Below are 10583 nucleotides of genomic sequence, written 5' to 3'. Positions count from 1 at the left end.
TCAGCCCCGCCATATGCACCTGTCAAGGGTGGAATGTAAAGGAGTAATGGCGACTTTTCCCACTTGTACATTGCACAGAGCTTTCTCACTCAGTTTTCCCTTTGACACTCACAAATAAGCATGGCCTTGGGGATTACCCATCTCAGCCTCATCTTTTGGGTTCCTTCCCTGATGGCTCCAGCCTGGCTCACCTCTGACCTCCACCACCCTGAGGATAAGCCCCTACATCTGGCTCACAGTACCCACTACCCTGTTGTGGGGGCTTCCCCAAACAGGGTCCAGGGCTCCTCAACGATTAGTCAGACCCAGAAACCTTTAGGTCAGGCCCTGGGCCCCACATCCTCTCTCCAGGGGAGTGCAGGGCCCTGAGGGCAGAGCCTGGTCCTTCTCCTCTTTCTCTGCTCAATTTCTTGGAAGATCATCAGCTTGCAGGGAGGAGCTAACTCCCTGGAGCTTTGGAGAAAAGGACAGAAAAGAGTGCCCACCCTCATGGAGCAAGGGCAGCACGGGCTGTTCTCGTGGGCAGGGTTGGAGGGCAGCACACAGCGGTGGCTCCTAGCACCTGGTCCGAGCACACTGCTCTGGGGGAGTGTTCCCAAGCTTTGGCACAGCAAGAAGCTGGTGCCCATGCCTTCTCCTGCCCAGAATCATTTTCCCTGTCCCTAGGTTTCTTACCGAATTTCCCACGGTTGCCTCCCAAGTGGGGTTTGAAGTTCCCAGAAAAAGGGGTCTCATAAGTTATCTGCTTATGGGACGACAGGATTTTAAAGGCCTCCCCTGCTCTTTCGGAGGGGGGCATTTGAGACTTGGGGCTGGTATCCATGGGGCCATGTCTCCCACTGAGGCCAGCACCCGAGCCCCCTTCTGAGCTGCTTCAACCCTGCTGTCGGCTTGCGGGCACTCTGTACATTTCGAGCAGCATCCCTGTGGGGTTGGGTTAGAGGTGACAGTGTAAGAGGCTAGGTCCCATGTGTAGGTCGCTGCCTGGGCAGTGGGAGAAATGGCCGAGCCGCTGAGAGATGCAGAAATGACTTTGCTGGGAGGATTCAGCCAGTGCTTCAGAGAACAGAAGGAGGAGCTGGGTCGGGACAGAAGGGACAGGCAGTGCTGCTGTGATGGAGCTGGTGGCCTCAGGTGTGGCAGTGGGCAAGACCCAGCGCACTCCTAAGTGACTTAGGTCTCCTGTGGGTGGCCAGGATTTGTCCGTCAGTTCCAGATAAACCTATCTCGTTCATTATAGCCATCTCAAGGACTCATGTGACTCAGAGTTTGACATTATGTATTTTAACCGACTAGACCCACGCTGTCTCACCCAACAGCCACTAGCCAGACATGGCTGTGGATGGCTTGGAATGTGGGATAGTCACAATTAAGATAATGCCGTGAGTGTAAAAAACGATTTGGAAAATTTAGTACAAAAGGAAACACAGAATATCTCATCAGTATTTTTATATTGGTCATGTGTAAAAATGATAAGATTTTGGATATATCGAGTGGATAAAATATTAAAATTAATTGCACCTTTTTGTATTTAATTTTTTATTGTTATGTTAATCACCATACATTACATCATTAGTTTTTGATGCAGTGTTCCATGATTCATTGTTTGTGCATAACACCCAGTGCTCCATGCAGAACGTGCCCTCTTTAATACCCATCACCAGGCTAACCCATCCTCCCCCCCCCTCCCCTCTAGAACCCTCAGTTTGTTTTTCAGAGTCCATTGTCTCTCATGGTTCTCCCCCTCCGATTTCCCCCCCTTCATTCTCCCCCTCCTGCTATCTTCTTCTTTTTTTTTTTTCTTAACATATATTGCATTATTTGTTTCAGAGGTACAGATCTGTGATTCAACAGTCTTGCACAATTCACAGCGCTCACCATAGCACATAGCCTCCCCAGTGTCTATCACCCAGCCACCCCATCCCTCCCACCCCACCCCCCACTCCAGCAACCCTCAGTTTGTTTCCTGAGATTAAGAATTCCTCATATCAGTGAGGTCATATGATACATGTCTTTCTCTGATTGACTTATTTCGCTCAGCATAACACCCTCCAGTTCTATCCACGTCGTTGCAAATGGCAAGATCTCATTCCTTTTGATGGCTGCATAATATTCCACTGTATATATATACCACATCTTCTTTATCCATTCATCTGTCGATGGACATCTTGGCTCTTTCCACATTTTGGCTATTGTGGACATTGCTGCTATAAACATCGGGGTGCACGTACCCCTTCGGATCCCTACATTTGTATCTTTGGGGTAAATACCCAGTAGTAATTGCACCTTTTTTTAAAAAAACTTTTTAATCGCAGAAAATTTAAAACTACACATAACTTGCATTTGCGGCTCCACGTTATATTTCTATTAGACAGCACTAAACTAGAACCTTCTTTTTATTGGTCTCCCACATCATTCTTGTCACATGGGTTTCTTAATGAAATATTAAAAATTAAATGCCAAAATTGCAGGAAGCTGCACACTGCATGATCCTACGAATCTGGTGTCTTTATGATATAATTGATCTGTAGCAAACACGTCAGCCAGGGTCTCCCTGTGTGACCCACAAACCTGTGATGCCTGTCACTCATGGGGCTCTTGGTACCCCAGTCATGATCACTGGCTTATGTGGAACTCTGTTGCCTGCATCTCATAGGGCTTTCTAGGGAAGATGTATCTCACCCAAGATAAATTTGTAAGTAAAAATTACTGAGCACAGGAGGAAACAAGCTGGCATGAAACAGAAGCAATAAACCGGAGGATTTACCATCAGTGTGCCATCCAGCGGGGGGTAGGGCTCTCTGAAAATGCTTGACATTTGCTGAAATTGTTCAAAGAGATGAAGCAACCTAACTCCTAAGACACTCACTTGGAAAATGACTCCATAAAGCCTTGAAATGAACGATGTAGCAATTGAAGTTGGAAAACACAACAGAGAAGTGAAATTAGAATAGATACAACTGAAGAAAGAGTGAATTCTTTGTGGGTTGTTTCCCTTCTTGTTAAATAGCATCCCTCATCTCTACTGATACTTTTTGCCATCAATTCTAGTTTGCCTGAAATTGCATTTACTCCAATCTTAAAAGCTTCATTGAATAACATGCAGAGAAGTGCATAAATCAGTTAATGTTCCATTTTATGAGTTATCACAAGGCACTTGGTATCCATCACCCACATGGCGGAGAAGATTAAGAACCTCAGGGTTCCCTCCTGATTCTCCCATTCACCACCTTCTCTTCGTCCAAGGAAACTACTCAGCTTCTGACAACACAGGTTACTTCTGCAGGGTTTTGAACGGTAGAAGGAGCCGCAGTTCAAATTCTCGTGTCTGGCTTCTTTCAACCCTGAGATTCCTCTGATGCGGTGTAAGAACTTTGTTTTTATGCTGTAGAGAATTCCAGTATTACGAACTGACCACAATGTATTCATCCACTCTAGTCGTGACAAACATTTTGGTTGTTTCCAAAAGGGAGAAATGTGCTGTGATGAATAATGCTTCTGCTATGGTCTGTTTGTGTCCCCCCAGAATAATATGTTGGAAACTTAATGCCCAAGTGATGGTATTAGGAGATAGGGCCTTTGGGAGGTGATTGGGTTGTGAGAACGGAGCACAAATGAATGAGATTCATGCCCTTCTAAAAGAGGTCCCTGAGGGCTAGCTTGTCCCTTCCACCATGTGGGGGCACGGTGAGAAGATTGTCCTCTGCAACCTGGAGAGGGCCCCTCCCCAGATACTGAATCTGCTGGTGCCATGATCTCGGACATCCCAGCCCTTGGCACTGTGAGAAATAAATTTCTGTTTTTCATAAGCCACCTGGTCTATGGCATGTTGTTATAGTGGTCCAAACAGACTAGGACAGCTTCTATGGACTTTCTTGTAACTATGTCCTGGAGCACAGAAACACATTTCTCTAGGCTCTACTTGGGAGTGAGATTGCTGGGTTGTAGGGTATACATCACTTCAACTCTGGCCTGTCAAGCCACTCATCATCCAAAGTAGTTGCTTCAGTTTATACTTTTTAAAGGCAAGGTAGAAGACGTCCTCTGTGTCACCTCTTTGCTAATACTTGACATTTTCAGACTTGAAATTTTACCCAATCTTGTGGCTGTGTAATGATATCTCTTTGATTTAAGCTTACATTTCTCTCATTCCTAAGGAGGTTGAGTGCCTCTTGATAAATGTATTGGCCACTTGGATTCCCTGTTTTGTGAAATACCTAGTCAAGTCTTTTGCCCATTTTTGTATTAGGCTGTCTGTTAATCGTATAGATTTGCAGGAGGACTTTATTTGTTCTTGATGAGTCTGTTGTCAGTTATATGTGTTGCAAATATCTTCTCCCACTTTGGTTTTCCATTTCACTCAAAAAATTTTTATAGTTCCTTTTTTTAAAAATACGGGTGCCTAATTTTTCCAGGATCTCTTGTTGAAAAGATTTCCCCCACTGCCCTCAGTGCCATCATAAATCAAGTGACCATAAATGTGAGTTTGAGCCTGGGTTCTCTGTTTCATTGGCCTGTTTGTCATTCTTGTGTCAATACCATCTTTTCTTGGGTGCTGTGGTATATGAAAGTCTTGATATTCAGGACATCCCACATTGTTTTTCCTTAAGAGGGTCTAGGCTTTTCTCTGCCCTCTGCACTTCCATATAGATCCTAGAGTCAGCTCATTAAATTGCACAACAAAAATGAAAAACACCTGTTGGGGTTTGGGACTGGGATTGGGGTTGTCTATAGAACAATTTACAATATTGAGTCTTCCAATCCAAGAACATCCTAGATCATCCATTTATTTAGGTCTTCTTTAAAGCTCTTCAGCAAAGTTTTATAGTTTTATGGTTTTCTTTATTGGGCCCTGTATGCTTTTTATTTTTCCTTGGGTACTTGATTTTTTTAAGCTATCATAAATACTACGTTGGTTTTTGTTTTTAATTTCATTTTCCATTAGTTGCTGGTAGATGGAAAGGCCATCTACTTTTGTATATTAGCTTTATATCCACAGTCTTGTTAAAGAAATTGTCTCTTCCTTTCCAATGTTTATGTTTTATATTTCTTTTTCTCGCCTTACTAGACTCTAGCTGGTTCCTCCAGTATGAAATGGAACAGAAGTGGTATTAGCAGGTATCCTTGTCTTACTCCTGATTTCAGAGAAGACATTCAACAAACATTTTAACATTAAGTATGATGTTTGTTGTTAATTTATTGTAGATAGCCTTAATCAGATTAATGAAGTGCCTTACTATTTTTCTTTTTCTAGGAGTTGGGTTTTTTTTTTTTTTCCCCTCCTCTGGATCTTAAATTTTATCAAATATTGCCCTTTTGGAAAGGCACTTCTCCATGCCGGGAGCTGTTCAGAGTAGGTGCCACCTCATCCATTCCCCAGTTTGTGGTCTCGTCCAGCCACCTGCCCAGCAGACCTACTTCTTAGCTCTGGGCAGTGTTTTATTTCTACCTCTGGGAGCCTAGGGCTGGGGTATGAGCAGAGCCTCGGAGCTGCTGGAGCTTTGGCCCCAGAGCTGCAGGATGCAGGCCTTCTCACTGAGCACACCTTCCACCACCAGCCTGGACTCCTATAGCTCACTGCTCCTGGAGGGAGTGGGAGGCTGAGGTTAGGAAGGGGGTCTGGGCCTGGAGGGTGATGGTATCTGGGGGCACATTGACCGGTCCTGCATCCAGCAGGCCACTGTTTGGAGATACCCTGAAGGCCGCAGGGTCCTTGTCTGGCTCCTGCTGGCTTGCACCGAGGGAAGGGAGCACGCACGAGCATAGGCAGCTCCGTGCGCCGCCCCAGCGAGCGCCCCGCCCCGCAGCTCAGGTGTGCACCTCTGGTCCGGCCCGGTGCCACGGGGCGAGGCACCCTGGGATCACTTGGGATTTGGGAACCGGCCATCTGCGGGAACCCCCAGGTGGTGCCAGCCTGCGGGGGAAGTGGTGGGCAGGTACAACCTACCCGTCAGCACAGCCCAGTAGCTCCGACAGCCGCTCAGGTTCATGAGGTAGACCTCCCGGACCTGTCCCTGGTTCACAAAGCAGGTCCCGAAGTCCACCCAGCTGGTGGAGAGCTGCAGCTCGGGCACGGCCACCGTGGCCCTCAGGGGCACCACCTAGGGGGACAGAGCCTGCAACGTGGGGCCCTCGTGCCCTCCTGCTGACCCCAAGTCCCGAAGCTTCGGAGGAACACATGGGCAGCACCACAGCGAGTGGAAGGGGGCTGGCGCCGGCATCTAAAACCACAGCTGGTGGGGGTCTGCGCCGGTAAAGGGTCCCGAAGACGCCATCTGCTCTCCCTCCGCCTCCCCTCCCCCTGCCCTGATCAAGCTCGGTGGTTTCTGCTCCCTGGTCAGGCTGCCCTTCTCCCCCTCCCCCAGCCCCTGGGGTCCCAAGGCCCAGCCCTCCGCCGCTCCTGGGCTCTGGGCCATCTCACCTCTTCCTTTGGTCTCAGGCCCCACCTGTGTGCTGACCCGTCCTCGCTCCTGGCGGTCCCCCCACATCATCCTCAGGCACCACCATACACACCTCATCACCTCAGCCTTCCCGCCCCTGGGCCCCAGCAGCCGCCCAAGGACCAAGCTGGGGGGCCTGCCTGGTCGCAAACGGATTCTTCTTCTGGCCTCCCTAGAATCCACCCCTTAGGCTATTCCTTTCTGTTCCTCACCTGTACCTTCCAGCTGGGAGGCTTCACGTGCCGCATACCTCCTCCAGGAAGCCTTCCTTATTTCCCACCCTACAGCACCTCACCTGGTTCTGAGCTGAGCTAGGTAAGGAAGGATGACCCTCGTTTCTCCACGTGTGTCGTCAGGGAAAGGCCTCTTCCAGGGCAGACCGGGCCCTCAGGGCGAGGCCTGGGGCTCCTCTTATTTCGGAAGGCCGGGTCGGGGTCTGCCCTCCTCTGACCCACGAGAACAGAGTCTGGCCCGTTTCCGCCCTCTCCGACATGGCGCAGGCCTGGGACTCACCTGAGCGGTCTGGTTGGCGTACTCCAGGAGCAGGTTCTGAGTAAACACCATCTCTTTCTCCCCACTGGCGCGCTGCCGGATGTCCACTCCGGGCAGCATCTGGTCAGCCGGGAGCTTCTGGTAGGAGAGCAGCTCCAGGGACAGCGAGAAGGACACGTTCACCTGAGCAGATGTGAACAAGCCTGTCAGCTGAGGCTGCCGAAGGCAGGCGGCGGCTTCCCCACCTGGAGCTCCGTCCTCCTTCCCTCCACGGCCCCCACTGCCCGGCAAGGCCCCAGCTCGGCCCCTGCCCACACGCAGCCTGCAGGGCCGGCCCAGACTGAGCCAGCCCGGCCCGGCACGCGGCGTGTCTGGTGCATTCGGTCCACAGACACGGCGCCGCGCTCTGTGCCCAGCACCCGTTAGTACTGGGGACAGGGCCCTGCCTGCCCTCAGGAGCTGAGGACCTCGAGGGGAGACTACAAGCAAACCGCCCTTTACCCTTGGCATGCCCAGGGCTGCGGGCAGGCCTGTTGGCCAGGTACTGCCTGTGTCTTTATCCTGAGGACAGCGAGGAGCCCCTCTGATGGGTTGTAAGCAGGGGGATGTCCAAATCAGCTTTGCCTTCCTCGGAGGTCACTCTGGCTGCTGTGGGGAGGTTGGGAAGGGGACACAAGAATCAGGGGGCTGAGGTGTAACTTCCATCCAACAGGACGAGGCTCGGATATGCAGCTTCTACACAGGTCAGCGGACCTAGCTCAACAAATGTACCTAATATACCTGTTAAAATACAGATTCCTGGGCCACTGGGTCAAGAGCAAGTCAAAAGTACAACCAACTGTAAGACTTTGAAAGATTTAAGGCTGTGCCTCCTAGACCCTTTCAACCAGAGCAGTTTAGTAGAAGCTTCTCAGCAATGTTCTATATGTGTGCTGTTCAACACAGTAGCCACTAGCCAGATGTGGCTAGAGTCTTAGCGCTTTTCTTTTCAAGAAAAAGGAAAGATGGAAAATGAATGAGTTAAGTATTTCAATGTAAGAAGTTAGAAATAGGATAAACATGCCCATCAAATATATAATGAAATGATAAAGAGCAGAAATTAATGAAATACAAAGGTGAAGAAGGCTGAAAGTTTGTTATTTGAGAAAATTAATTATGGAAACAAATGGAAAAACCTCTGCCAATAAGAATTCTTTAAAAAGAAAGAGAGAGAGAAGGGACAAATAAACAATATTAAGAATTAAAAGGGAGGGGTGCCTGGGTGGCTCAGTTGGTTAAGTGACTGCCTTTGGCTCAGGTCATGATCCTGGAGTCCTGGGATCGAGTCCCACATCGGGCTCCCTGCTCAGCGAGGAGTCTGCTTCTCCCTCTGACCTTCCCCCATCTTGTGCTCTCTCTCACTCTCTCTCTCTCTCAAATAAATAAATTAATTTAAAAAAAAAAGAATTAAAAGGGAAAGTAGGGGTACCTGGGTGGCTCAGTCATTAAGTGTCTGCCTTCAGCTCAGGTCATGATCTTGGGGTCCTGGGATCGAGCCCCGTATGGGGCTTCCTGCTCAGTGGGAAGCCTGCTTCTCCCTCTCCCACTCCCCTTGCTTGTGTTCCCTCTGCCCGAGCAGAGGGAGAAGCAGGCTCCCTGCTGAGCAAAGAGCCCGATGTGGGACTCGATCCCAGCACCCTGTGATCATGACCTAAGCCGAAGGCAGATGCTCAACCAACTGAGCCACCCAGGCACCGGACATGGATGCATTTTGAAAACAGGATGCTAAATGAAATAAATCAGTCATAAAACGCCACATGCTGTATGATTCTATGTATTTTAAATGGCCAGAATAGGCAAATCCTCAGAGATAGAAAGTAGATTAGTGGTCACCTAGGGTAGGGGCTAGGGGGGAAATGGGAAAGGGTGGAGAATGGGATTTCTTTTGGCAGGTGATGAAAATGTTCTAAACTGGCTGTGGTGATGGGGATTAGGGAGGGCGCTTGTGATGAGCACCCAGTGTTGTACGGAAGTGTTGAATCACTGAATTCTACACCTGAAACTACCACACTGCATGTTAGCTATCTGGAATTTAAATAAAAATGGAACTAATTGCACAACTCCGTGAAGACACTGAAAACCGTGGAATTGCATACTCTAAATAGGTTGATTGGGTGGTATATGACTTACATATCAAGAGGGAGGTTAGGTTTTTTATTTTTATTTTTTTTTTATTTTTTAAAGATTTTATTTATTTATTTGAGAGAGAGAATGAGAGAGAGAGCACATGAGAGGGGGGAGGGTCAGAGGGAGAAGCAGACTTCCCGTGGAGCAGGGAGCCGGATGCGGGACTCGATCCTGGGACTCCAGGATCATGACCTGAGCCGAAGGCACCCGCTTAACCAACTGAGCCACCCAGGTATCCCTGGAGGTTAGTTTTTTAAAAGACAACTTTTTAAAAAGAAAGAAGGTAGAGTGGTGAAGAAGCAGAGAACAAGGTGCTCTCCTGGGCAGGAGAGCAAATTGTGCAACATTTCCGGAGGGCAAACATTTAAAATGTGTATACCCTTGGACTTGTAATCCCCCTTCTAGGATTTACTCCAAGGGCATCATTACCCCAGTATGAACGTATGTGGACAGAAGGATGGTCACTGCTGCTTTTTAAAAACAACTTTTAAGTCATCGCTAGGAGACATTACAGTTCAAACTAAGTAATGATACAATTTATGATAAAGCTCTATATTTCCTGACATGAACGGTGTCAGAGGCATAATGTTGTGGGAAGTAAACAGTTTACAGAACCACATGTAATACATCCAGTTATATAAAATTTAGACATGTATTTATACATAGAAGAATGTTCATCAAAATGTTGACTGATTTCCACTGGATAGAAGATTTTAAGGAAATATTAAAAAAATTTTATTTGTATTTTCTGTAATGTTGGAAAAATTTTTAAAGATTTTATTTATGAGAGAGAGAGAGAGAGAGAGAGAGAAGGAGCAGGGGGGGGGGCAGCGGGAGAGGGAGAAGCAGACTCCCAGCTGAACAGGGAGCCCAATGTGGGACTTGATTGCAGGACCCCGGGATCATGATCTGAGCCAAAAGCAGACACTTAACATATGGAGTCACCCAGGCACCCCTGTAAATTGGAAATTTTAAAAATATATATGCATAATGCTTATAAGACATTAAAGCTATTTCCAAAGAAGAGAAACATTAAAAAACATTTTTTTAAGGAAAGAGGATAAAAAGGTAAGTTTCACTCATCAAGGAATATACAGTCCAACCTTACAAAAATTTTTCCAGAAGACAGTGAAAGAGAAAATAGTTGTGAACTAATTTATGAGGCTTGCAAAGTCTTGATAACAACACAGGCATAGCTTAGGACCATTTAGAAAAGGAAAAGTCCATCTCAATCTCATTCAGGAACATAGATGTAAAAATTTTTAGCAATAGATTACAAACAGGGGCGCCTGGGTGGCTCAGTCGGTCAAGCGTCTGCCTTCGGCTCGGGTCACGATCCCAGGGTCCTGGGATCGAGCCCCGCATCGGGCTCCCTGCTCCGCGGGGAGCCTGCTTCTCCCTCTCCCTCTGCTGCTCCCCTGCTTATGCGAACACGCTCTCTCTCTCTCTGACCAATAAATAAATAAAATCTTTAAAAAATAATAA

The 10583-nt window shown here is 47.8% G+C and overlaps 1 protein-coding gene across 1 annotated transcript; it reads right to left on the bottom strand.

Annotated features, from left to right (window-relative positions):
* Window positions 1–5753: 5753 nt before the first annotated feature.
* LOC116635316 (deleted in lung and esophageal cancer protein 1-like) lies at window positions 5754–7309 on the bottom strand. The gene is made up of 2 exons (XM_032409233.1): window positions 6954–7309; window positions 5754–6101 (listed from the first exon to the last, which is right to left on the bottom strand). Exons 1-2 carry the CDS (start codon window positions 7050–7052, stop codon window positions 5862–5864), a joined length of 339 nt encoding a protein of 112 aa, XP_032265124.1. The 5' UTR covers window positions 7053–7309; the 3' UTR covers window positions 5754–5861.
* Between the last annotated feature and the right edge of the window lie 3274 nt (window positions 7310–10583).

The sequence above is a fragment of the Phoca vitulina genome, unplaced genomic scaffold, assembly GCF_004348235.1.
Source record: "Phoca vitulina isolate PV1807 unplaced genomic scaffold, GSC_HSeal_1.0 scaffold10, whole genome shotgun sequence".
NCBI classification, from domain to species: Eukaryota; Metazoa; Chordata; class Mammalia; order Carnivora; family Phocidae; genus Phoca; species Phoca vitulina.
Note: the sequence above shows the minus strand (reverse complement) of the source record. Positions and strands in the feature narration are given on the sequence as shown.

Excerpts from the sequence above, each read along its gene's own strand:
- LOC116635316 (XM_032409233.1), bottom strand. The coding sequence starts at position 7,052 with ATGCTGCCCGGAGTGGACATCCGGCAGCGCGCCAGTGGGGAGAAAGAG. Across the intron at positions 6,102-6,953 it reads ACGCCAACCAGACCGCTCAG|GTGGTGCCCCTGAGGGCCAC; the intron begins GTGAGTCCCAGG and ends CTGTCCCCCTAG.